A 27,334-nucleotide genomic window follows, 5' to 3' on the forward strand; every position below is an offset into this window, starting at 1 on the left:
TCATTACCTGTTACACATTTCCCAGTCCATGCTGGCATCCTAGCCCCTCTCACCTCCTCCCCTACCCGAAAGTCCCCAGCTCATTGGCTTCCCTCCTCCATTCTCTTTAGAACCCTGTTATTTTGGCTGTGCTCACCCTCTTACTCTTGCCCAGCTCAGTCACACTCCCTCTCTCTATGTCCCTTTTTTTTTCTCTTCTGCTCCTGCTTCTCTCCTGTTCAGGTCCAGTCTGCTGACCATGTTCAGTCTACTTTTTCGGCTCCAGACTTCCTGATGCTTCTAGCTGTTTTCTCTCTCATATCTACAATAAAAACCACAGAACAGTCATTTCCTCAGTTTTGTGTGCATGCACATGTGCATGTGTGTATGTATGTATGTGTGCATATGTATGTGTGTTGGTGCAAAAGATGAGGACATAAACACCGCCCCCCTTGAGCATGCTAGGCACACAGATTGCTGCTGAACTTACTGTGCAGCCCAAGAGATAGCATCTATTGCTAGTTACTGTCTTTTTTTTTAAGTTATTGTCTTCTTAATGGTTTTATTAGGACATTATTCACATACCAAGTTCCTAAATTTAGTTGGTGGTTTCTAGTATATTTAGTTGTGTGTCATCACTATTGTCTCACTCGAGATAGGACTTGGGTCATTCTGAGATATTATTATTATTACAGAGTTAGGGTTTCTCTGTAGCCCTAACTGTCCTGGAACTCACTCTGTAGACCAGGTTGGTTTTAAACTCAGAGATCCGCCTATCTCTGCCTCCTGAGTACTGGGATTAAAGGCATGCGCCACCACTGCCTGACATTCTGGGATATTATAATCACTGCTGTGACAGATATGTTTTTCCGTATCTTATACCATTTGAAATTTTTGTTTTAAAAGTTAGTTATATGTTATTTGTAGAACAGCGATAGAGTATAAATAAAGCAAACTGTTTACTTTATTACCTCTTATCTTTTATTCTTTTTTTTTTTCAATCCAGGGTTTCTCTGTAGCTTTGGAGCCTGTCCTGGAACTCACTCTGTAGACCAGACTGGCTTTGAATTTAGAGAATCACCTGTCTCTGCTTCACTAGTGCTGGGATTAAAGATGGGCACCACCACTGTCTGGCTAATGCGGTTGTTTCTTAAAGGACCTCTGGAGGAGGTTGGGGCAGATTTCCCAACCAGATACCTATATCCTGCTTGGGGCTCTGAGGCATCTCAGCTTCTGTGTTCATTATGCCTTCTCTCAAGCCTTCCTTTCAGACCAAGGCTACCCTTGCTGTGGAATGTACCCCAAAGGAATAGATATTCCAAGTGTATTTAAGTGTTGGGCCATAGGTCACGTGTGGTATCAGTGGGCTTCCTTGTGTCTTCCTTGCATCTTCCAGTTGCATCTCTTGCTGCCCACTAGTGCAGTACCAGCCCATCCAAAGGATCTTAGCACAGGTGAGCTTCCTAGCAGCCATTCATTTGATGTGCTGTGTATGTGAAGACAGACATACACAGACTGTTTTACAGCTGCTCCATGGTTCAGACGCACGATTAGGTGTATAGAGGTCAGCCAGAGTTGAAGCCAAGGCCAGACATGATCAGACACCGCCTTGAGATTCTCTCCCCAGAGATGCTCATATTTACCAGCACTTTTTGTTTTTGTTTTTCGAGACAGGGTTTCTCTGTAGCTTTAGAACCTGTCCAAGCCTGTCCTGGAACTAGCTTTTGTAGACCAGGTTGGCCTCGAACTCACAGAGATCCCCCTGCCTCTGCCTCCTGAGTGCTGGGATTAAAGGCGTGCATCACCACCTGGCTTTACCAGAACTTTTATGGTAGCAGAGCTGTGTGTGGCTGCAGGTGATTTGGAAATACGTTCTTATACTTGCCTTTGTTGCAGTCATTCTCTTTATTGGCAAAGCCACCATGTGAAATGTTTAATGCAAAGATCCATTGCAAAACAGAAAGCCTGGGCTTTGGCCCTTTTCTTGGACTCCACATGGCTTTGTCTGGTAGCCTTTCAGCATATCTTGTGAGACCATTCTGTTTATTCTCACAGTTTGTGTGTTGTCTGTTGTAATAAGATTGGCGGGCTGGGCTGCATCCCGCCACCCGGCTAGCTTTACCTGAAATAATTACAGGGAAACTGTATTCTTTTAAACATTGCCTGGCCCATTAGTTCCAGCCTCTTATTGGCTAGCTCTTACATATTGACCTAACCCATTTCTAATAATCTGTGTAGCCCACGAGGTAGCTGTGTCGGGAGTGAGAATCATGGCGACTGCCTGACTCAGCTTCTTTCTCCCAGCATTTTGTTCTGTTTACTCCGCCTACCTAATTTTCTGTTCTATTAAAGGGCTAAGGACCCAGGAGTACATCCAGCTCTTCTGACCTGTACACGTGTGTGAGTCTTTCTGCTGTGTGCCGGGTGTGCAGGTCTTTTATGGAGCGCTGTGAGACAGTCTATAGAACCCAGGCCTTAAGTTTTGAACTAGTTGTCACCTTGTTCTTTTTTGTTCGGCTGCAGTTGACTGCCCAGTACACCTGGTAAGCAAGCACTAGAGTTGAGGTTAGGTCCTGCCTGCTGCTCCCATAGTCAGGGACAGCTGAACTGACTTCATAGCTCTGGGCTCCTACCCTGGGTAAGAGCTGCCTGGCCTTATCTCCTGGGCCCTGATCTACTTTATGGCCTTGTCTGTTCCTACAATAGCTGGGATTGTGATTCTTCTTCTTCTTCTTCTTCTTCTTCTTCTTCTTCTTCTTCTTCTTCTTCTTCTTCTTCTCCTTCTCCTTCTCCTTCTCCTTCTCCTTCTTCATCTTCTTCTTCTTCGTCTTCTTCTTCTTCTTTTTCTTCTTCTTTTTTTTCTTTTGAGACTGGGTTTCTCTGTGTAACCGTGCTAGCTGTGCTGGAACTAGCTCTTGTAGACCAGGCTGGCTTCGAACTCACCGAGATCCGCCTGCCTTTGCCTCCTAAGTGCTGGAATTAAAGGCATGTGTCATCATTGCTTACTTGGAGCTGTGGTTCTTAAGTCACAGGCCTGTGTTAGCTGTTCCTGGTTGCCTGAGAGGCCCAGAATTCCCACTGGGACCCTAAGAACTCTCATGGATTTAGGGATCCAGAAGTTCCCGATGTTTGTGAAATTGAGGAATAATACAGTCTGGACAGCCCTAACATCCATGGGCACACGGTCACCTAGGCTTCTGCTTAGGTCGTCTGTGCTGGAGAGTACTGGGGTAGTGGGCCAGTCTCAGGCTGGATGTTTGGGAGAGGCCTGGCTTCTGGTTTTCTTCAGGGGTATATGTACTCAATTCTTTCAACATCTGAAGCTCTTCATCTTTTTCCTCAGGGGAGAAATGCAAGTTTAATGTTTTTTAAGATATATTTATTCTCTATTATGTATATGAGTATTTTTCCTACATGTATGTATTGCATCATATGCATGCCTGGTTCACACAGGGGTGGTTGTGAGTACTGGAAACCAAACCCACACCTCTTCAAAAGCAGCAAGTGTTCTTAACCACTGTGCCCTGTAAGTTTTAAGTGCTCCAGGGTCTAGGTGGATCTTCTTAAAGTTTCAGTACTTGTGAGAAAGAATCCAGATCAACATCAAATTTTAAACTTTGATCATCGCTGGGTATTAAGTTCATGGCGCTCAGATTTGGGAGGCAGGGTACAGACAGTGCGAGGGTAAGAATTACGTGATTTCTGGAGAAGCTATGAGAAGCAGGCATCAACACTGCTGTGTGTCCCCTCACAACTCTAGAGGCCAGGAATCAGGAATCAATTTCTTCCAGTGAAAACTTGAAGGAGAATCCTTCCTTGCTCCTCTCTTGGCTTCTGGAGGACCCATTCTACCCCTGAGTGGTAGCTGCTCCCTTCGGTCTCTGCCCGTGTCTTCACCCACTTCCTTCATTCTGTGTACACGTGTCCAGAGCTCCCTCTTTCATACTTTTGTCGACACTGGGTGAGAGTTTTCCTAGTCCACTGGGGTTTCATTGTGGCTAGCACACCAACAGCGACCCCACCTGTTTCCAAGGCCGGGGTATGGGGTAGAGCTTGAGTGTGCCTTTGCAGTTAGGGTATGACTTACTGACTCCTGAGGACAGTGATGTTCAAATTCAGAACTTGCTGACATCTGTGAGCAGGGAGAGGCAGGTTGTAGCGACCAGCTGTTTACAGAAAGCAGAACCAGAACTTGAGCCTCTCAGAATGAAGCCCTGGGGCTTCTTGGTTATTCCCACAGGGTTGTGCTGAATGCCTTGTTCTAGGGACAAACATGTTCCCTTTTTTTAAACAGGAAACTACTTTGCTTCGCACTTTTTCATGGGAGGCGAGAAATTTGACACCCCGCATCCTGAAGGCTACCTCTTTGGAGAGAACATGGATCTGAACTTCCTGGGCAGTCGTCCAGTCCAGGTGGGTCTCCACAGGGCTGGTACTCCTGGCTGGGGTGAGTACTGGGACCATTTCAGTTGCGAGGATGAGTAGGCACCAAGTGTCCCCAGATGGGGCAGGGCTGGAAGGGAGCATGTGACTTGGAGTGTGACCTGGGGCTGCCTCTGACGGACAGTCAGGATTGGGCCACTAAGGGACAGAATAGCCATTATTGAACTAGTGCATCCAGGCTGCATAGAGTTGGCGACTTCATTCTAGGCCTTTTGTCTGAGCAGAAAGAACAGCCATGTTCTGTGGAATGGTGGAAAGAGCCATGATCCTACTAATTGCCAAGGAAACACATATTTAAGCGTATTTGTCCACTCCTTCAGTGCCCGTTTGGCAACTGGTATATGTCTAGGGCTCTCGCGTTGGGATGAAGTCAGACCCTTTCCCCATTTCTCAGATAGTGAGGATCATAAAGAAGAAAATAGTAGGCAGTTGGGGGGAGGGAAAAGAGGAACAAAGAAAAAGTGAGAGGAAACGATCCTACTGCAGTTGGACATCCACTGGGGTTGTGATAGAGAATATGGACAATCTCTGTACCTTTACCAAACTTAGTCTCTCCTTTTACACTCCAGCACAGTGTTGCTGGCAGAAGACATAGACAGAATCAGCCATAGTTTCATGTCACCAGTTACATATATATTTATATAGCATGCACACATGTACACATGTGTTATCTTCCCAAATACTTGGGTTGGTGTTTTGTGCAGACTGTCTTTGTGGGCAGTGAGTTGTGACCTTCCATAGGAGAATGCCTGCAGAGCCTAACTGTGGCTACTTCCGAGGGTCCTGCATAGAGCTGAGAACACTGGCCAAATGGCCCTGGTCTTCTGAGCAGTATGTCCAGTATCGGTTCAGCACCTCACATGGGGACCAGTGCCCAGGAATACCTGTTGGGGTCTCCCTTGATTTCCGTCTCCTAGTCTCTGCTGCTCCATTGACTTGCATTTCTTTCCTAGTTTCCCTATGTCACTCCTGCCCCCCATGAGCCAGTAAAGACCCTGAGGAGCCTGGTGAATATCCGCAAAGACTCCCTCCGACTTGTGAGGTAACTCCGCTAGTGCTGCCCTCCTGGGGACCCTGTATGGCGCAGAGGCTCTGCTTGGTGCTTAGGAAGGGGCAGGGATATCGGGAGGGCCTGGTCTCTGTTCTCACATGCAGTCAGACTCTGTAAACAGGACCCTGAGCCATAAGCTAGAGGTTCTGCCACCCCTTGTGGTTGTGCCTACTGGGGGCCCCTGCATCTGAAGTGTGGGGGCAGGGAACACGCTCAGTTTCCTGCTGTGCATAGGGTACGTAAGGTGGCTACACTTGGGATGAGTTAGTCTGTTGCCAATAGCATGTAAATTGCTTTAAACCTAAGATATCCATACCAAGATATCCCTTATTTCTGGGAGTAGTAAAAAGGGGAGCAGACTAGAATTGTTGTAGGAAGGTTGCTTGTTCATTTCCTGGCTGCCAGACTCATGAAACAATCACACAGAAACTGTATTATTTAAATCACTGATTGGCCAATCACTTAAGCAGCTAGCTCTTAAATCTAGAATTAACCCATTTCCATTATTTTATGTTTTATCACGAAGTTCGTGGCCTACTGGCAAGGTTTCAAATGACAGCTCACGTCTTTCTCCTCTGACGGCTCCATGGCTTCTCCCTGACTCTGCCTTCTTTCTCTCAGGATTCAGTTTAGTTTCCCCGCCTCGCTCTATTCTGCTAAGCCGCTGGCCGAAACAACTTCTTTATTAACCAGTGGTATTCACAGCATACAGAAGGGAATCCCACATCAATGGATTATAGATCTTGTTGTGCCACAGGGACCAGGCCTCCCTCTACCTTTGCTAGCAAAGCAAACATAGCCAAGCAGCTAACTTTATGTCCTGCAGCTGTGTGGGCAGACCAGTTCTTGGTGCTATGGTTCCTGACCTGCCATCTTCTGCCCACTTTTGGTAGGTACAAAGATGATGCAGACAGCTCTACAGAGGACGGTGAAAAGCCCCGTGTGCTCTACAGTCTGGAATTCACCTTTGATGCCGATGCCCGCGTGGCTATCACCATTTATTGCCAGGCAGTAGAGGAGTTCTTGAACGGCATGGCAGTGTGAGTCCCTCGGTGCGGCACGTTGGGCTTTATGCAGGCTTTGCAGGGTCTTATGGGCTTTTCCCTTCCCTGGAGAGGGCAGTGGGCTGACAGGTCCCCAACTGCTAGTGGTGGCTTGGTCTTTCAGGTCATCAGCCTCCTCCAGAAGCCTCCATAGAGTCCCTCCTTTGGATAGAGGGATACCCAGCACCCAGAAAACTTGAAAAGATTGGGAGCTGTATGTCAGGAGTTTGGGTGGATACCACATGCATGTATTTTGTTGTGTTACAATTACAGATTTGAACTTTTGGAGATTTTCTTTAAAATGAGTCTTGACAGTTTCAGGAGTTTGCAGCCTGCAACCACAGCCTGACCATAGCAGGGGCTGCCTCAGCAGGAAAGCCAGCCCTGGTCTGAGTGGCCTCACAGACGGGCAGAAAGTGTCTGTGTCCTTGCTGTGATGGAGAGGACCTTGAAAAGGCTCAGATCTAGCCCTGGGGAGTAAGGACCGAGAACGCTAGCTTGGAGTGTTTCTCAGCTCTGTGCCTTCCGATGTGATCAGTACATTCAACTGCTTGTTCCTCAGTTTCCTCAGCTGGAAATGAAGGTTGGGGCTTTAGCTCTTACATTGGTGTCCTTGACCAGCTCCCCATACATCAATGCTAGCTGCTGGTTGAGAAAAGGTTTCCCTCTAGGACTCAAGACTTGGCCCTGAGCAGCCAACAGACTTTCTCCTGAGTGGCAGTGGGCAGTTAGGACATTACTGCCTTTCCACAGTTGGTTCTTTGAGGTTCCACTGTGGCCTACACAGTGGGTTAGTGACTTAGTTACATTTACTAAGTTACTTAACAGTACTCCAGTGTATGTACTTACTGTCAAAAGGGAGTTAAGAGTGGCCAAGCCCTCCTAACAGGCTGCAGCCTGAGGCAGCATAACCCACATGGTGTCCTCCTTCCCGGGCCTAGTGTGAGGACAAGTGATAATAGTCCTGTTTCTGAGTTGGCCTTGGGCACACCTGGATTTTGGGCAGGTGCCTTGGAGCTGCTCCAGAGGAAATGAGGGCCACAGTTCAGTGGGCTCCAACCCAGCCCACCCAGTTCAGCCAGTCTCTCTTGTGTCCTGTGAGGTATGTGAGGTGTGGTGACTCCCACTGCCACCAGATAGATGGACTAGATAGGTGGTCAGCTAGACGTGGCTGCTCAGAGATGCATCCTGGTAGACCTTTTCTGAGACCTGCATGAGGCCTGTTTCCCTCCCAGTTTGCTGGCTTGTATATCACCACCAAATCACCAAGACAGAAACAGGAGGCTCCAGGACCCAGCCTGCAGGGATACTGTCCTGAGTTGCAGGCTAGGCAGTCCTCTGTTCCTTTCTTGCCCCATAACATCTTGTCATGAAAATTGAAATAGAGTGGTTCTGGGCTCCCACAGCTTATACCTGAAGGCCCAGGCTGCTGAGACTCTTATCCTGGACTGGCCTTTTTTACTGCATCCAGGCTGGACCTCTCTGTGGGGTTCCCTCTCACACTGGCACTGACAGTAAGGACAGCAGGGATATCCCCCAGCTTCCCAGGCTCTGAATGTGGCCTTTGTCTTAGATACCCAGAGAAGCCCTGGGACAGTAAGCAGGGGTGAGGAGTGGGAATAGGATGGGTAATGCTGCGTTCATGAATGGGGGACATCGGCTCAACTCTTTTTTTTTTTTAATATTTTATTTATTTATTATGTATACAATATTCTGTTTGTGTGTATGCCTGCAGGCCAGAAGAGGGCACCAGACCTCATTACAGATGGTTGTGAGCCACCATGTGGTTGCTGGGAATTGAACTCAGGACCTTTGGAAGAGCAGGCAATGCTCTTAACCTCTGAGCCATCTCTCCAGCCCTCGGCTCAACTCTTGTTTTCTAATGCTCAGCCTGGGGAGTGAGATGAGCTTCTGCATAAATGAAAGGATGGTCCTTGCAGCACTGTGGGGACCAGCAAGGCAGGGAGCTGGCCTGGGTCACTAGAGCGGCTGTGGGCATGCACGTGCATGGACTCTTAATGTGCAGTGCCAGGCTGGGACTGCAAAGCAGGCAGCTAGGAGCAAGCATTGGCATAGGGAGTTCTGCGCTACGATCATTCTGCAAAAGTAAATGCACTAAATGCCTTGTAGACATGTTCTTCCCATCCAGAGGGCAGCAGAGGTATTGAGCTGGCAGGGATTCTGGAAGAAATGGGCAGGACAGGGCAGCCTCGTGGTGAGCAGAGCTGGTAGTGGGAAGCACCTGTAAGAGCCAGGACCACCTGGCCAAGAGGGTTGCTTCCTGTTCCTATATCTGGGATGACTGAGGCTCTCAACCCCTGTAAAACAAATGGCTGCCCGCTCAGCTAGCTATCAGATGAGTAACAGAAGGAGGTGGGAGGCTGGGTGCAGGGACCCATGGCTCCATAGGAGTCAGGTGCTTGCCTTGCTGTCTTCAGGTACAGCTGTAAGAACCCTTCTCTGCAGTCTGAGACCGTTCACTACAAGAGGGGCGTTAGCCAACAGTTCTCGCTGCCTTCTTTCAAGATTGACTTCTCCGAGTGGAAGGATGATGAGGTAACTGGGGGAGCCCCTACTTTCTCTTATTCCTTCTTTGGTTTTTCTGTCTTCTGCCTGGTACATTATACTGGGTGCCAAGGAGATTCCTCCTGGCCCTGGCACCCTGGGAATGGCCAGGTTTTTGTCTTGGGTCAGATATGCAGAGGAACTAAAGAGTAAGATGTGGGCAAGGCTTAGTGGCCACAAGTGTGGTAGTCTTGGAGGCTATAGTGCTGGGTTCTGGAAAGGTTCAGAGAGAGGTTTCCCCGTTGTCATTGTCCCCAGACAGCAGCAGGACAGTTTAGCTGCTGTCCCTCATTGTCTTTTCCTTTTGTTTCTGAATCACATGGCGACAGCACAGCCTTTCCTCCCAGGCCTCTTGTGGGTTACAGCTTGAGTAGCTTCTGCTAGTCTTCCCTACTCCCCGCCCTTCTTTGCCTGTGGTGTCTACTTAGTTCTCTCAGAGTCTTTCTCCTCTGTCCTTATTTCTGGCAGCCACCTGCAGAGACCCTTGCCTGGGAGCCCCTTTGTGAAACTCCAAGGCTTGGATTGGTCTCTGAATATAAGAACTTGGGTGTGACTCATGCTGGTGGCAACTGCCCGGGCTCCTCCCTGTCCCAACAGCCTCTTTCCATATGAGGCTTTCTTTTGTTCTATATTAAAAATAAAACAGACAGCCAGGTGGTGGTGCGTGCCTTTAATCCCAGCACTCGGGAGGGAGGCAGAGGCAGGCGGATCCTGTGAATTTGAAGCCAGCCTGTTTTATACAGAGTGAGTTCCAGGATAGTCAAGGCTACACAGAGAAACCCTGTCTCAAAAAAACCAAAGGGGGAAAAAGAAAAGAGTGCTGCCTCCGCTTGTAGAGGATCTGAGTTCAGATTCCTAGATTCCACAGGCCAGCTCAAGAGTCTGGCATTCTAATTCCTCCTCTGGCCTCCTGGGGGACCAGGCACTGAGCTGGTGCACAAACACACCTACAGATCAAACAAGCAGCTTCCTCAGGCTCCCTCTGGTGGTGGAAGCCTGTCCTCTTCCATTGTCACTCACTTGGTCCAAGGCTTCTCTGTGTGCACCACAGTGCACAGCTGTGTGCAGGTTTCAGGAGGGGGTCTCTGAGGGAGCTGTGCTATGTGCAGTGCTCTGTAAGCCCTGAGATACCACAGGGAGAGGAGGACAGGACCAGATCACTGAGTGTTGTTTTCTGGGCCGAGTTCCCCCAGCACAGCTGCAGAGTACCACTGAGAATAGTACAGACTGCCTGGAGGCTACTCAGAGTGTAGAGGGCCCTATGCACTCAGGCTTCCTGTGAACTTCCAGCCTAGGATGGTGCAGGGCTCTGTTCCTCCTAGCTAGCTCACCTGTACCCAAACAAACGGTTCCTGGGCCTAGTTTATGGACCTTGTAAAGGCGGCATGTGGCCAGCGTCATCATCACCAGGATCACTCTGAATTGTTCTTCTGCAGGGGTGCAGATTCACAAGAGACCTCATCACAGAGCAAGGTGCTAGAAGTCCTAGTTTGTGGGAATTCTGCGCGGGGTAAATGCGCAGGACTTGTCCCCATATTGCTGTTCCACAGTGGCCCTGTCCAGCCTGGTGCTGTGAGTGCCCTGCGTGCCACTTGCTGCTATCCCAGTCTATTGCCTGTATCTTCCTTCCGAAGGACCAGAGCAGCTGCTTCCTGCTCACAAGTCTTCCTTGACACTGTAGCCTCAACACAAAAGGAAGTGTGTTGCGTTAAGCATGTTGTCCCAGGCATTGTGCTCAGCCTTGCACTAAGACTGGAGATGAGAAACAGGCTCAGGTTGAGGCTTGTTCACAGTGAATGAGCAGAGAATTCTATTGGAAGTCCTGTGTGTGGCTCCATTCCTGCACCGTGATGAAATGCCATAACCAATGACGTGGGTTCTTTTTGTGGAGGGGGGCGGGCGGGGGGTTCGAGACAGGATTTCTCTGCATAAAAGTTCTGGCTGTCCTGGAACTTACTGTGTAGACCAGGTGTGCCTCGAACTCAGAGATCTAGATCTGCCTGCCTCTGCCTCCCGAGTGTTGGGATTAAAGGTATGCAACACTACTGCCAGGCACCATTGTAACTTTTAAAGAAAGCATTTAATTGGGGGCTTGCTTGCTTTTCAGCAGGTTAATTTTTGTCCATCGTGGTGGGGAGTGCAGTGACAGGCAGGCATGACACTGGGGCAGAAGCTGAGAGTTAACATCTTACCAGAAGTTTCAGGCAGGGAGGGTATGGACTTTTTAAACTTCAAAGCCCATTCCCCAGTGACATACCTCCTCCAACAACCACACCTCCTATTCCTTCCCAAAGAGTTTCACTAGTGGGACCAAGTATTCAACACTGTGAACCTGGGGGAGAGGGTGTGCTCATTCAAATAACCATACCCTCCTGAAAGTTTTTTTGTAGTGTTTTGACTCCTTTTTTATCCATATTTTCAGTGGGAAATTCCCTGTGTTAAGAATTTTTTTTTGAGACAGGGTCTCTCTGTAGCCCTGGCTGTCCTATAACTCGCTCTGTAGACCTGGCTGGCCTCAAACCCACAGAGATCCACCTGCTTTTGTCCCGAGTGCTGGAATTAAAGATGTGTGTGCTTACACCCCTCAAGCCCTGGCTGTGTGGAAGAAACTTTTCCTGTTTTATAAACAACACTAACATCCACAGCCTGCAGTGACCAGAGCTGGCCTAGGGGAGGACGTCCATGGGAGAAGTCAGTGTCGCTGGTGTAGGAGCAGCCTCATGTGGAAACACAGACCTGGCCCTGGGTTTAGGTGGAGATGGTGCCCAAGCTCGTTCCTCCTGCTCACTTCACGAGGGACAGCTTTTCTGATGAGGAGAGACAGGCCTTTTTGTCCTGTGTTCCAGGCTGGTCTAGCCTGACCTTGAGGGAGAAGGGAGCTCTGTGTGCACTGAGAGCTGTGCCTCTGGCCAGTCTCCATACACTGTGTGTGCTTAGTCATCAGCCCAGGGCTCTAGGGCTCTGCCGTGAGGCTGTGGAGGTCCCGGCTAAAGTCTGCTTGTGAGGAGAGGGCATTGTCCCCAGCCCGGATGAACAGGGCCTAGGCTGTGCTTTGTCCTGGCCCTTTCTCTAGTTGCTTCACTTGCTTGTTTTGTGATTGGTTTGCTTTTAACTTAACTGTGTTGTGATCCACGTGCCACAGCTTGCTCATCCTCAGGATTCCATGCTTTTTAGTATGTTCACAGTTTACAAGGGTTTTTTTTTTAATTTTGTTTTGGTTTGTTTGTTGGGACAGGGTCAAGTGTGTAGCTCTGACTGTCCTAGAACTCACTGTGCAGACCAGGTTAACATTGAACTCATGGAGATCCTCCCACCTGGGATTAATGGTGTGTACCACCGTTGTTTGAGACAGGGCCTCACTGCTGAGCTCACTACCCTCTGCCTCCTGAGTAGTGGAATTACATCTGTGCACTGTCACATCTGGCCCGTCCACTTTTCTTTGAGTGACTCCTTAGTGAGAACAATGGAAATGTCTGCTGCTTCCCTGAGACACCAGGAAAGTTCTGAAGACTGCGTAGGCTGGATTAGGCTGGATTTTGTCCTCTACAGCTTCTGTCTATCAGGGAGTTGGGGACAGAGGACAACCTAGTCACAGGACAGGGAGTAGCCCACAGATGTGGATCAGGTGAATCCCAGAGTACTCCTCTGCTAGCAGGGTGCAGGGTATGAGGGCCAGGGGCATGGGTGAGGATGGTACCAGTTCTGGGGTTTCTAGTTCATTGGAGGGGGGCAGCTGCTGTCTTGGGAAAGGGAAGGATGAACCAATTGGTGTCAGTCTGATTCCATCTTTGGTGGGGTTTAAGCCAGATGCTTTTCATCAAACAATTGCATAGCTAAATTTAACCCAAAACTTGGAGCTATGTCTCCAGGGGTCTGGATGACAGAGACTAAACAGATACATGGTAGCATTGTTCACAGTGGTCACAATGTAGAAGCAGCCCACGGTTCTACTGGTGAGTGGGCAAACAATATGGCTTCCCCACCCCCTAGAATGACTGTGCAACCATAAAAAGGATTGGGATTCCAACTGAACTTGGAAAGCATGCCCAGTGAAGAAAAATCTAGTTACAAAAAGATAGACACTGAGTGATCCATTATAGCAACTGTCCAGAGCAGGCACACCCACAGTTGAGCGGTTGTCAAGGACTGAGAGAGGGAAAGTGGAGTTTCTGCTTGGAGAGCCCGTCAAGAACTGTATGGCCCAAGTGATTTAATGTCGCCGTGGCCTTTATTCCGTCTGCTCGCTCCAGTTCAGGTTGACTAATTCACTGCTTGACGTCCATGAGTCTGACCATTTTTGCCTCCTTTCTTCAGCTGAACTTTGACCTGGATCGGGGTGTGTTTCCAGTTGTCATACAGGCTGTGGTGGACGAAGGAGATGGTGAGCATTGTTTGTCTTTCCTCATCCTCTTTTTCAAGTGTGTGGGACTGGTGGGGGAGGAAGTGGGCTCCTTGTTCACTAGTCATCAAAAGGCCTCTTTTGGAAATGGAAGGTGTCTGCCACACCCCACAGAGAGGCTCGTGATGGTGGCATTGCCATGTGGACATCTTCAAAAGAGAAGGGTGAGGTGAGATGAGGGCAAGACAGGAGTGGACTCCAGGCTCTGCCACTGGTTGTGACTCCTAGAAATCATGCCTGCAGGGGACGGGCAAGAGTCCCAGTCATGACCTCACTGTGGCTTCTCCTCTCTTGTCTTTCCCTGTTTCAGTTGTGGAAGTGGCTGGACATGCTCATGTGCTCTTGGCTGCCTTTGAGAAGGTAAGTGCCATCCTGGCCACCACCCTGTGGCCTGAATGTGGGGGTCCGAGCTTGGTGCAGGGCTAAATGACAGATTCTTAGTTCCCAAGGTGCTGGTCCTAAGGCTGACTATCCTCTGGGGTTGTTAAAAGAGTTTTTAGAGTCACAGTGAGGTAGATTGTTTAGACTGAAGGACCTCTAAGAACTCACCAGCACAAGCTAGGATGCCCACAGAGAGACCCATGCCACAGACTAACTTCCCTCTTCCAGCCACCACCTCCACCAGGTTGAGTATCCTCAGGTGCCACCCAGCACTGGCCTTGCCTGGCATGTGTGTCTGCCTCACTTAGGATCTGTTCCTTTTTGCCCTCCTGCTGGCTGCAGCTTGCAGTCCAGATAGGGCTGGGGAGGCTTCCTCCCCACGGGAGGCCTTTCCTGACCCTCTGAGCAGGTATTTACTGTTCTTACTTGTGCCTGGGCAGGAGTGGCCTCTTGTCTGTCATCTCAGAGCTGGCATGGTACCTGATTTGCAGTGTAGATGCTCAGTGAACAGTGGTGGGCTGGATGAGAATCTGCCACCTGCGGTGCAACCCCAGGCACACACACATACATACATGCATACATACATAATACACACACATACATGCATACACATATACACATACATACACACATACATACACATACACACATACACATATATACATACATAACACATACATACACACACATATACACATACACACATACATATACACACACACATACATACATACATACATATACATGTGTGTGTATGTGTATACACACAAATCAAAGACCCAGATATTAATTCACACATTTTTGACCACCTGATTTTTGACAAAGAAACAAAAAATAACAAATGGAAAAAAGAAACATATTTAACAAATGGTGCTTGCATTACTGGATATCAACATGTAGAGGAATGAAAATAGATCCGTATCTATTACCATGCACAAAACTCAAGTCCAAATGGATCAAAGACCTCAACATAAAGCCAGCCACACTGAACCTCACAGAAGAAGAGAAAGTGGGAAGTACACTTGAAAACATTGGCACAGGAGACCACTTCTTAAATAGAACTCCAGTAGCACAGACTCTGAGAGAAACAATTAATAAATGGGATCTCCTGAAACTGAAAAGCTTCTGTAAAGCAAAGGTCACAGTCAACAAGACAAAACGACAGCCTACAGAAGGGGAAAAGATCTTTACTAACCCCACATCAGAGGTCTGATCTCCAAAATATACGAAGAACTCAAGAAATTGGTCATCAAAAGAACAAATAATTCAATAAAAAATGGAGCATATACATATACATACATACATACATACATACATACATATACATATATCGCCTCACTTGTCAGAGATGTGGGTGTTACATTCCTGCTTGCTAATGCCCCCGAGACCCCACCCTCCTTCAGGCTGTTTACTATTCCTCAGCACGCAGCTAAGACTTAGCTTCAGAGCTTCAGGCTGGAGCCCAGGTCACAAGGACCCCACCAAAAATAGCCTGAGATTACTTATTTCTTGCTGACTCATCTTGAGTCCTGCTGACTTGGGGTTTTTGCCAAGGTGTTCTTTCAGTGCAGAGCCCATTCCTATTGTGACCTCGGTCTCTGGGCTCTTCTGGGGCCAGAGGTACAGGTGACACGAGTGAGCTGGACAGAGGCCAGCCACCTCTTGAGTACCCCATGTTTGGGTCTTGTTGGAAAAAGTGCTCCCAGCAGGATCTGGTGAGGCGGATGGCCTATCACCAACAGACATTCCATTTAGTCCTTGCAGTTTGGAGCTCAGTGAAGAAAGGCTTCTTTTTTGTAGTACCACATTCTAGAAATTTCCATAAGTGCCCGTCAACTTTACTGGGCAATCCTGAGAGCTGATCTTGGTTGACTCAAAGTATAATAACATTAATTATTGCAAAAATATTCAGCTCTTCCAAAGCCACAGAGAAACCCTGTCTCGAAAAAACCAAAAAAAAAAATAGAATAAAATAAATATTCAGCTCTGAAGCCAGGCATGGTGGCACATGTCTTTAATCCCAGCACTCGGGAGGCAGAGGCAGGCGGATCTCTGTGAGTTCGAGGCCAGACTGGGCTATAAGAGCTAGTTCCAGGTCAGGCTCCAAAGCTACAGAGAAACCCTGTCTCGAAAAACCAATTGATCAATCAATCAATAAATAAAGTACACACACACTCACACACAAAAACAAAAACAAAATCTCAATTCTAATACCTTAATAAACCTTTCCAGTTCTGAGCAGTCTGTTTCCGTGGATATCATTAAATACATTGTGGTTCTATTCCATTTTGTTCTTACATTTTAGTTCTGACTGTGCGCTTGTGTCCCCTTCTCAACTGAGCCAAACCCAAGAACTCTTGTTTATTCACTCTTGCTCCATAAATACTGCCTCTGGGTAATGGAATTGGCTAGCCAATATCAGAGTGTGGCTGGGTGGCTTCAGTTTATGCATGCTGGAGACCACTCAGGATAGTTGGGTTCTGCAGGAGTGTTTGAAGAAGATGCTCCAGGTTCTGTAGAAGGCAGGCATGAGGCCATGGGCAAGAGTGCTTGGAGGGACCAATTTGAGATTAACTGTCTCTCTCCCCGCAGCACGTGGATGGCAGCTTCTCTGTGAAGCCGTTAAAGCAGAAGCAAATTGTAAGTGCCAGACATCATGGCCCTTGGGCTGCAGAAAGCACACACGACTCCGTGGGCTGTTCATTCTGGTCATGCAGGAGCTGCCTGCCCGAGTCTGCCCTGTTGTGCTCTGGGATAATGGGTCTGTGTTTTGAGTGCATGGGTTGTATAGCTACCCTGTGGTACAGCAACCAGTGCAGGTCCCTCCATCCTGCCCAGTTTGAACCATGGTGCATAGAATGCAGTTAGTTCATTCAGTTAGTATTTGCTAAATGAGTGGGCAGAGGAGGTTAGGAAAGACAGGAAACAGAAATGTGGCAGCCGACTCTTGCTTATACAAATTCCTGGAAATAAAGCAGCACTAGGTGAAGACTCAGTTGACTCTTTCAGCACCGGAAATGGGGAGGGATCCCAGGTACAGGGAGACTGGGAAAACTTCTCTTGGGAATCACACATTCTGTGATCCTACACAGAGCAGTTACTCCTGGCGGCCTACTTGAGCAAAATAAGAATTTAGTGGGATGCCTACCAGAACCATTTGAGACCTCGATCATGAGACTGATTGTCAGGCAGGAGCCTGTGTTCCAAGGCCATGATGAGTAATGGTCTTGTGTGTAACTACCCAAGTGCTAGAGGTCTGCTTAAAGTTAGTGTAGGGTGTAGTTTGTTAGCCTTTAAAGGATGGATAGAGGGAACCCTGGCGGGTTCAGACCCTGATGATACATACTAGTGGGGCCAAAGACCCCACTGGGGGTAGGGTTTTGTTTCCTAAAATCCAGCTACCAGGATCCTGGCTTTCTGGATGGGTGCTGTGGCCCATGGAACTTTAGAAACAATTAACTTAGGGCACTTCAGGACTGAACAGCATGAGGCCTGTTGGTCAGAACTAACTGGTTAGATGCGGCTCTCATGTCTTGTAGAAAGCACAGTTGCATGACTTGCTATCTGCTACCTACAGGCAGCAGCTCTGGCCCTCTTGTGGGTGACAGAATGTGTCCAAAGTGTTTTTTTCTCTGGTAATGGCAATAATTGTGGGCAGCTTGGGACCTGGCCTTCTGGGATGTATGGATGGGGGACCATTGACTTCATTCCTTGTTCCCTGTGTTGTTTGCTGACTCAGCACAGATCAGGGTTTCCTGCCTCTTTTTCCTGGCATTTGCCCTTCTTCAGGAGGAGGGAATTCAACAGGTACCACAGACTTTCAGCCACACTGTCCCTGGAACCTGCGCCTCTGGAGGTGGTCTACGTACAGTGAGCCCACTAGTAGAGACTGACCAAACCCTAGCACATCTTTCTGCTCTCTAGGTGGACCGTGTCAGCTACCTGTTGCAGGAGATCTACGGCATCGAGAATAAGAACAACCAGGAGACCAAGGTGTGTCCTTGTGGGCAGCTAACTGAGCTCCAGGCTGGTAATATGCCTCAGGTTTTTACCTGCCTTTTAGAGGGCACATCATTGGTGATGTGCTGGGATTTCACAGGCCTGACCCAGTTCCCACAAGGTTTGATGGGAAAAATGTCTTTCCCTGGAGGTCCAGAACCCAGAGTCCATCATTTTCCCTTAATCTCCTTTTAGTAGTTAAGCTACCAGGCTTTTGGGCTGGAGAGGTGGCTCAGATGTTAAGAGCACTGACTGCTCTTCCGGAGGTCCTGAGTTCAAGTCCCAACAACCACATGGTGGCTCACAACCATCTGTAATGAGGTCTGGTGCCCTCTTCTGGCCTGCAGGCATACATGGAGGCTGAACACTGTGTACATAATAAATAAATATATCTTTAAAAAAAAAAAAAAGCTACCAGGCTTTTGTGTGTCTGACTGACTACCCGAGAAACAGCGATTCCAGCAAGAATGATTGATTTCAGCTCACAGTTTTACAAGTATCAGTCCATGGCAGGGAAAGTGAGGTGGAGCAAAGTAGCTCGTGTCATGGCAGCTAGGAAGCAGAAGAGATGGAGAGGGCTAGACCCAATCTACTTGCCCCCGCAGAACCTGCCATTAGTGACCTACTTCTCCAGGGAGGTCCTCCTTCCCAGAGTTCCTGGAACCTCTTTTAACAGCTGGGTTTCAGATCCTCCAACCCTAAGTCTTTTAGAGGGACACTTCATTACCCCAACCACAGCAGAAGACAGCAGTTTTGGAATGTTTTGTCCTCTCCCGGCAAGTAGGCCAGCATCCTGTTAAGTCACTAAATTGTCAGATCATATTTTTGGCTGTGAGCCATCTGTCATTTATTTGGTTTTTCAAGACTGGTTCTCCCTCACTGTGTAGCCTTAGCCCTGGAACTCACTCTGTAGACCAGGCTGGCCTCAAACTCAAAGACATCCTCCTGCCTCTGCCTCCTAATTGCTAGGATTAAAGGTGTGCACCACTGTGCCGCGTTAGCCATCACTGGTTTCTATGGCAGCTACTTGGTGCTGCATCCATAGCTCAGAAGTAGCCCCAGACGGTATAAAGATAATTAAATGTGGCAATGTCCCAATAAACAAGCAGGTCCGGTTAACCCAGTTATGTTTAAGGCATTTGCTCATTCACTTTTCAGGTCCTGGTGTGCTTTCTGAAAGCTCATATAATGAAAGTATTTCCAAGTTAGAGCTGCTCCATGATTTTGGCTGGACAGACAGCCCCGGCTGTTGTAAAGACGTGTTTCAGTGCAGTCCTTCCTTCCTCTGCTCCTAATAACAGAGTCACCGTGTTTGCGGTTGGGAGAGTAGGGTTCTTCCCCTCCACGTGAGCCTGGTGCTTCCCCCTTGGTGTTTGCTCTGCTGTGCCCTGACATCTCCTACTCCCTTTGCCACACAGTCCCTGGGGATGGTGCCACACGGAAACACAGGAAGGCCTGCTCCAGGCAGCATCAGGCTCACCTTCAGGCTCTTGTGAAGCCACTGACACACAGGTCCTTGTCTCCACAGCCTTCCGATGACGAGAACAGTGACAACAGCAGTGAGTGTGTGGTGTGCCTGTCAGACCTGCGGGACACGCTGATCCTGCCCTGCCGCCACCTGTGCCTTTGCACTTCCTGTGCTGACACGCTGCGGTACCAGGCCAACAACTGCCCCATCTGCCGGCTGCGTGAGCATTACCCGGGGCCCTGTTGTGAAAGATGCAGGAGCCAGTTTGGGGACCACCACTCCCTATTGCACGAGAAATAGAAACTCCATGAGTTTTTCATGCAAGGCATGATGTTAATCCTTCTGTCTCCAGGACAGGGAAAGCTAGAAGACACAGAAGTGCTCCAAGGCAGATTCAGCTCTGAACAAAATCTATTGTTAAGGTTTCGTAGGAACTATTTTTGAAAATCTTACAGTGAGTTGAAAGCAGAAAATTGTGTTGGGTGGTGGTCAGGTTGTCTGCCAACATTGTGGACTCTGAAGAAACTCACCCAAACTCATGGCTAGTAAAGTATCAGAAATGGCTTCTTCATTCAGAAATGGTGGGGTTTTGGCTACTGCTCTCGATCCCATTGTCTGAAAGCAGCCCATTATAGTCATTGTCCCCTAAGAGTTGGGTGTGTATCCATCTAATGTGTGAGTTTGCACTGTGGCAGTTCCATTGGGTCACAGGACAGGTTGCATATACAGACAAGGACAATATAGTGCCTAGTCTGGGTTTCTCAGTAGCCTAGGTAGGACAGGGGACCATAGGTGGGACTGGCTTGGGCAGTTCATAGCTCTTTTTTCAAGGGAAGTAGACAGTGTTCCAGCCTAGATTTCTGCAGGTTTGGTGCCCACTTGTGACAAAGGAGAGGTCCTTTTCTTTCATAGGTGGTTCCCAGTGAATAGGGAGTGGTACCCAGTGAACAGGGTGGCCAGGACCTGCATCTTTCTGGAACAATCCTTTCAGCACTACCCCTTTGTGAACCTACCGTCCTGAATACACAGAGCTAGCTGTTTAGGGTGACCCTTTGTGAACCTACCGTCCTGAATACACAGAGCTGTTTAGGGTGTCCCTTTGTGAACCTACCGTCCTGAATACACAGAGCTGTTTAGGGTGTCCCTTTGTGAACCTACTGTCCTGAATGCACAGAGCTGTTTAGGGTGTCCCAAGGCCTCACTACAGGCCTCAGCCTGGGCGAATTTTCCCTGCTAGTGAAGCTGAGCACCTCTACCCAGTTTGCTGTGTCCTGGAGTAGTCTGGGAGTGTTGGTGGGATCCAGAGGTCAGACAGGGCTGGAGCAAGTATGTGCCCTAGGCTAGACTGCATATAGAGAGCATGACTTCAGTTCCACCCCTCAATGCGCAGCCTTCCTCACCTAGCTGCTGTGTATCCAAGTATGGATGGTTGTGGAGACATGAGGCTGTTGTAGGAACCCCAGATGAACATACAGGCTGTGTGTGGGGCTTGTTTTTTTTGTTTTGTTTTTTTGTTTTGTTTTTCAAGACAGGGTTTCTTTGTGTAGCTTTGGAGCCTGCCCTGGAACTTACTTTGTAGACCAGGCTGGCATCGAACTCACAGAAATCCGCCTGCCTCTGCCTCCCTAGTGCTGGGATTAAAGGTGTGCGCCACCACCGCCCTGCTAGCTGTGTGTCTTTGTGTCCAGTGCTGGAAGCAGATGGGAAGCTGCAGAACAAACCATAAAAGAGATGGGTTATGGTCAGGACAGCCGCTGTGTGTAAGGCTGAGGTCGGAAGACTGGGAAGAGAGGGCCCTGGTGTAGGACCTAGAATGTACCAGAACTTACTGCAGGAACCAGGACCTGCCACTGGGCCTCTGAAATCTTCATGTGTGCCATGACTTCAAGTTGGGGTCCTCAAATAGGAGGTGGAGACGGAAGCTTCCCACCAGAGACCCAGGTGTCACTGGCCTTGTCCTTCAGAGAGAGTGGGAATCGTCCTGAAAAATGTAGATGTGGCTAGAAGTGCCAGTGTCCTGTGCCTGCTGATTCCTCAGGGTGCAGGCTGACTTGTGGCTTCACCTCTGCTCACTGTGTCTTAGGAATGTAGCCTGGTTCCTGCTGGGCCGCTCTTGTGAGTGGAACCGGCACTAGGAGTGACCTCTGTCCCAACTTGTCAGTTGTCTCTGTGATAGACATTGCACTTCCCTGCCCCTGTTCTGCCTTCTGAAGAACTCACAGGCAGGAGCCTGTAGTCAGGAGATCTCTGTGGTCCGTGAGTGGTGGCCACAGCCACTGTGACTTAAGCAGAGGTCCTTAAACAGCTATTAATCTTTAGCTGCCCACCCTAGAAGCTGCCCAGGACTCCCATCTGCTAAGGATCCCCTCCGCCTCTGATTTGGAAACATGTTCCTTGTTCCTGGGCACTGTGAGTGGCAGTGTCCACAGTCTAGACTGTCCACCCATGCCTCTGAAGACTCTGTCCTTGTTCAGATGTCTCTCTCTCTCTTTCCGCCACAGCATTCCGAGCTCTCCTGCAGATCCGGGCTGTTCGGAAGAAGCCAGGGGCCCTGTCTCCCATCTCCTTCAGCCCTGTCTTGGCCCAGAGTGTGGACCATGATGAGCACTCTGTAAGTGCCTTTCCTCCTCCTTCAGCTTGCCTGCTAGGCAGGCATGGCTCCCATAGCAGCCTATGAGGTATTAATCAGGGACCAGGCTCTGCTGGGCAAGGGTGGGACCTCTGAGCTGAATGTTTGCCAGCATTTCCACTGTTGCTTTAGGCGACGCTGTCTGGAGGGCACCTATATGTTCCTGCCTGTGGGCTGGCTTCAGCCTCAGTCTGGAGGCTCTCTGTCTACGTAGATTTTGCTTCAGGCAGACCAGAAAAGTCTTGTCAATTAAGGATGGAAAGAGCAAGACATAAATGAAGAGATAAGACTCGGGCAGAAGTGCTCAGAGAGAGGGAGAGATGCCTAGAAATGGGTGGAAGTCTGCAGAAAGCTGCGGCAGTTAGAGAGCGAGGGAGAGCCCAGTCTTGGCCACGGCCTTCTTGGGTTCCCATGTTATCTGTTGCAGGGACCACAGACTTTTGAAGGTCTTGCCTCCACTTTAAGAGGTAAGAGCAATAAGCCCTGTGGCCTGACATCCAGGGGCATAGTCTTTGTTCCTGGAAGGCCTGCTTTATTTATTTACAATTAGCAAGTCCCCAGATGCGATGTACTCTCACAGTGGATTTCTGAAAACTGGGCCAACATGTTTGTTTGATTTATCTTTCTGAGACAGGGTTTCTCTGTGTAGTGCTGAGTGTACTGGAACTTAACTCTGTAGACCAAGATGGCCTTGAACTGATGATTCGGCCTGTCTCTGGTTGCTAAGTGCTGGGCTTAAAGGCGTGTACCACTGTAACTGCCTTATGTCAACATTTAAAAGCCTACAAGGGACCCATGAAATGCAGATTTTTGGCTTTTCTTTCAAAAACTGAGGTTGTGCTCAGACACTTGGACTCGAGGTGTAGAATCCCCACTCCAGTGGGTCGTCCCCTACCACACACAAGGGCTGCTGAGAGACCTGTGCCTTCTAGCGTACTAGGACACTCGCCAACCATGTGCTTGCTGGCTGCAGGAGAGACGGCCTGAGATGGGATCTGAGTGTCGCAGAGACCCCACTCGTGCTCAGCAGTGCGGGGCTGCTTGTTGCTTTTGTCCTGGTGGTTGAGGGCCAGATAGGTCCCTTCCTGTTGGCCCTCTTATCCTGAGTGAGCCAGTTACTGGGTGAGTGTAATCTTGATTTGTAATTAGCCAGGAACTCTAATCTACCTGGGAACCACCTGCCTTTTGCAGGGTTCGAAGTACTTAAGTTGTTAGTGGGTTCTTGTTCTCTGCCACCTGCCCTGTGAAGTGCCCAAATGTGGTCTCCAGAGAATCTTTAGGGTAATGGCGAGCCTGAGAGCCTAGCCACTCTCAGGTCACCTTGGCCGGAGCCCCAGACCATGAACAGGCTGGGCTGAGGTTAGGCTCCTCTCTGAGTGGGCACACTACAGGGCTCCCAGGAACTGGGTATTGATGTGCAGGCAGCCTGCACAGGGCCTCATACAGAATTCTTCTTGTGTTGAGTGTGGTCTTAAGGTCAACCATAGTTATAGAATTCCTGGGCGTGCATGGAGGGCAGTAAACCAGAGGCCCGCCTCGCCCCACCAGTCCCCATGCCATGTGGAGGTAGAAGTTGTAAAACATGTGATTTTTATTTTGACAGTGTCCCTTTAAAAAATCAAAGTCGCACCCTGCCTCCCTGGCCAGCAAGAAACCTAAAAGGGAAACAGTAAGTGTGTTTGGTCATATAGCTCTCTTTTTGCCCCAGACCCTGTTTTTGAAACCAACAAGTGTGGGAGGTCATTTTAACCCTGGCTACTCTGTTTAACACACTTTGTCAAATCCGCTCTCCTAGTCCCGGTGCCCCTGCCCAGGAAGGGAGTTTTGTGGACCAAGCAAAGCCGAAGGTCTGTTGGCGCAAAGCCAGTTCTTTGGTGTTGGTGCCAGGTGGTGGCCAGCCTCAGGCACTGCCCTTCTCGCCAGCTTTGCTCGCCGTGGCTTCTGAGTGCCCTGTTTCCCTTTTTTTTCTTGCTGGCAGTGGAATGGATATTGAAGGTGGAACTGGTATTCGCTGCTCCTTTTTGCACATGGCACCCCCTGCATGCTTGTCCGCCTTGCACCCCTGGCTGGCTGTATCTTCAAGTTTGACTCTTTGGGCCAAGGACTCTGGTTTTCTGACATTTTCCCTGCACCCCCGGGATCAGACAGGGAGATCAAAAGTCAGGTAGCAGCCAGGCTGGACCTCTTCCTGGAGTTTTGCTGGCCTGGCAAGAGCCTGTTGAAAGCTAGTGTAACTATTGTAGCTGAGGGAAGGAGCTTGGCAAGCAGCTGAGTCTGTCCTTTGCGGAGGGTGTGGGCCTGGGGGCGATTGTTCATCTTTAAGTTGAAGGCATGTGGGAATAGGTGAGAGTTAGCCAGAGGACTAAGACCCACCACCAGTCTGGCGCACACCACGTTCCCTAGGAGTGCCGCCCCATCCTGTTATCCACAGCGCCAAGGGCGGGCAGGCCAGAGCTTCCTGTAGGAAGCACTTAGGAGCCCTGCTCCTCTAACTTGGTTTGTGAGAGCCTATGGGAGCAATACAGCACAATCCTACAGCACTCCATGGCCTGACAGTTCTCTGGAAGCTGGGCACGTTCCTTCTCCCTTAACCCCTGTCAAATCCATCTATTCCTGATGCGGGGCTATGGTAGCCACACTCCTACTGACACCCTGCTTGGGGTCCCCGGAGGCCGCATTCCCCTGGCCCAGGGCAGCACTGGTGATGCTCTCCTGCCTCTGGCATGGCTCTGCTCTGCCTGCTCCTGAGTTCTCTTGCTGTCACTAACCCCTCACACTTTGACTTCTGCAAGCTGGGAACAGCAGCTGTGTAAGGGCTTGGCAATGACGGAAACAGTGGCTTTTGTGGGCCTTGCTGATCATCTGGGTATTGGGTGTGTGCTGAAGCTGGTGGCTGAGGGACTCCTCAACAGGATAGCTTCCACTTTGCAAGGTAGCTTTTGACAGGAATTGGGACTTAAGTCCCTGGAAGGTGGCATGAGCAAGACACAGTCAGCAAAACAGGTCTGGGGAGGAGAATGTTCCATTTCTGGGGCTTCATGGCTGTGGGCAAGAAGCCTGGCTGGGCCCTCCTCATTGGCTTTGTCCCCACAGAATTCTGACAGTGTCCCACCTGGCTATGAGCCCATCTCCTTACTTGAGGCACTCAATGGTCTACGGGCTGTCTCCCCGGCTATCCCATCAGCTCCCCTCTATGAGGAAATCACCTACTCAGGCATCTCGGATGGTCTGTCCCAAGCCAGCTGTCCTCTCTCTGGACTCGATCGAATCATAGAAAGCGGCCTACAAAAGGGAAAGCCACAGAGTAAATCTCCAGACAGGTGAGGCTAGTGCCCAGTCTGCCTTGGTGAGGTGTGTTATCACATTGAGTGAAAGGGTGTTTTCTGCTGGCGGTGCGGCTGCTTATGTGTGCGTGTGAGAGAGACTGGTGAGGTTTATTGGTGGTTTTACAGAACTTCATGATGCATGATCACTGGGACTCAAAATGTCCAGCAACAGGTCAGACCCTTCTCTAGTTGATGACAGCCAGCAACACTGAGCAGAACAGTACATCAGGAACAGTGCTGGGCTGAGGCTCCTAGTGCCCCCAAGACAACCATTGAGCCATCTCTCCAGCCCTCCCCCACTCCTCTTGCTGGACATGTCGGGTGGTAAGGAGCCCCCAGGCCTGCCTCTGCTTAGTCCTTATCATGCCACTGCTGGACAGAAAAGTAAAGCAAGGTTCAGGTCTGACATTTAGGGAATGTCCAAGACGATTGCATACGTGTGTGTGTGTGTGTGTGTGTGTGTGTGTGTGTGTGTGTGTGTGTGTGTGTGTATTTTATTTAGTTCGTTTATATAAGGCAGGGTTTCTCTGTGTATCCTTGGATGTCCTGGAACTAGCTCTGTAGCCTCTGCCTCCTGAGTGCTGGGATTAAAGGCACGTGCCATTGTGCCTGGCAGTTTTATTATTTTTGGTTCTTCTGAGATACTCTCATGCAACCTAGACTGGCTGACCTAGAAGCCCTGATCCTCCTGCTTCTACCTCCTTAGTCACCACTATATTTTTTTTTAAAAAAAAAATTATTTATTATGTGTATAACATTCTGCTTCCGTGTGTGCCCACACACCAGAAGAGGGCGCCAGATCTCATTACAGATGGTTGTGAGCCATCATCTGGTTGATGGGAATTGAACTTGGGACCTCTGGAAGAGTAATCAGTGCTCTTAACCTCTGAGCCATCTCTCCAGCCCCTGAGCTATATTTCTTTTGCAAACTTGAATTCTTTTAATGACTGGATGATTTGGTGTTTAGAGTACAACTTTTTGTGCTTTTCTTTGCCCAAGTTATTAATCTGTCAGAGTTGGGTTTTGTGTATCTGGTTGTTTCTGGAGTTTGTCCGAGGGCTGTGTGCATGCAAGCCCCGTGCTCTCTCTGCTGCAGAGCTGAGGGCCGTGTGCATGCCACCCCAGTGCTCTGCTGCAGAGCTGCACCTTCATCTTTGGCACCACAAGGGTCCTCTCTAGTAGCACGTTCCTCAGGCTGGCCAAGAGTCAGGCTTGCTCACTTGGAGACTAGCATGGGGTGGCCAGTCTGACTGTGCTGACTTCCTTAGGAGACAAGTAAAAGAAAGGTATGTGTTCTGCAAGCTGCCCAGGCCCCTATACTATGAGTACATAGCAGAACAACTCCAGAGACATACAGTCCCTTCTGCTGTTTGCCTGGGCTCAATGTATCCCTTCTAGTATCAGGCTGTTAGGCCTATGCTGGTATCTGTGGGGGTGGGAGGTTGTTGGGCAGGTCCACTTCTCTGGTTGTTCAGGCCTGTGCTGAAGTTCACCTCTCCTTGGGGAGCCTCTGTTGGTCAGGTCTGTGTTTTTGAATCTGTGCAGAGATGCCACCTCTCCCCAAAGACCTCTTTCACATGTCTCCAGGTATGCATATGCAAAGGCTGCTGGCCCAGTGTGGCTTTGGCAGGATTGTGTTCCTAATGTAGCCGTTCTACAGCACTACCTCCTTCCTCTCCAGCACCCTGCGGTCTCCATCATCCCCCATCCACGAGGAGGATGAGGAGAAGCTTTCAGAGGACTCGGATGCTCCTCTCCCACCTAGTGGTGTGGAACTTGCGCTGCGGGAGAGCAGCTCCCCTGAGGTGAGGCTTGCTTCTGGTGAGGCCCTGGCTGGTCCTCTAAGCACTGCCACAATGTGATGTCACAGCAGACAAGTCAGTGTCCTTGACTATGGTGCCCTGTGGAGGAGTCACTTTGAGGGCTTATAAACAAGACCACATGTGATGCCTAGCCCCAGTGACATCCTTGTGTCCTGGGTGGCAGCTGCCGCCCACTGCCCTTAGCCTAGTCTCAGGAATTTGGCCCCTTTGGCCTGAGGATGTTTTCAC

The 27,334-nt window shown here is 49.4% G+C and overlaps 1 protein-coding gene across 16 annotated transcripts in view; it reads left to right on the forward strand.

The window, feature by feature from the left end:
- Mgrn1 (mahogunin ring finger 1) overlaps nt 1-27,334 on the forward strand; it is a 56,016-nt gene that overhangs the window by 21,225 nt on the left and 7,457 nt on the right. For 8 of the 16 annotated variants that reach the window (XM_075941885.1, XM_075941882.1, XM_075941886.1 and 5 more), the window contains exons 2-13: nt 4,274-4,392; nt 5,376-5,464; nt 6,367-6,513; nt 8,955-9,072; nt 13,396-13,462; nt 13,791-13,840; nt 16,454-16,501; nt 17,786-17,854; nt 19,389-19,548; nt 21,830-21,939; nt 25,051-25,277; nt 26,965-27,088. In XM_075941885.1, coding sequence (XP_075798000.1) covers nt 4,300-4,392; nt 5,376-5,464; nt 6,367-6,513; nt 8,955-9,072; nt 13,396-13,462; nt 13,791-13,840; nt 16,454-16,501; nt 17,786-17,854; nt 19,389-19,548; nt 21,830-21,939; nt 25,051-25,277; nt 26,965-27,088 — 1,302 coding nt within the window. In that variant the 5' untranslated portion in view covers nt 4,274-4,299. Of the gene's footprint in view, nt 1-4,273; nt 4,393-5,375; nt 5,465-6,366; nt 6,514-8,954; nt 9,073-13,395; nt 13,463-13,790; nt 13,841-16,453; nt 16,502-17,785; nt 17,855-19,388; nt 19,549-21,829; nt 21,940-23,560; nt 23,627-25,050; nt 25,278-26,964; nt 27,089-27,334 lie in introns of all 16 variants that reach the window. The other 8 variants (XM_075941879.1, XM_075941880.1, XM_075941874.1 and 5 more) reach the window with 3 other exon arrangements.

The sequence above is a fragment of the Microtus pennsylvanicus genome, chromosome 11, assembly GCF_037038515.1.
Source record: "Microtus pennsylvanicus isolate mMicPen1 chromosome 11, mMicPen1.hap1, whole genome shotgun sequence".
Taxonomy (NCBI): Eukaryota; Metazoa; Chordata; class Mammalia; order Rodentia; family Cricetidae; genus Microtus; species Microtus pennsylvanicus.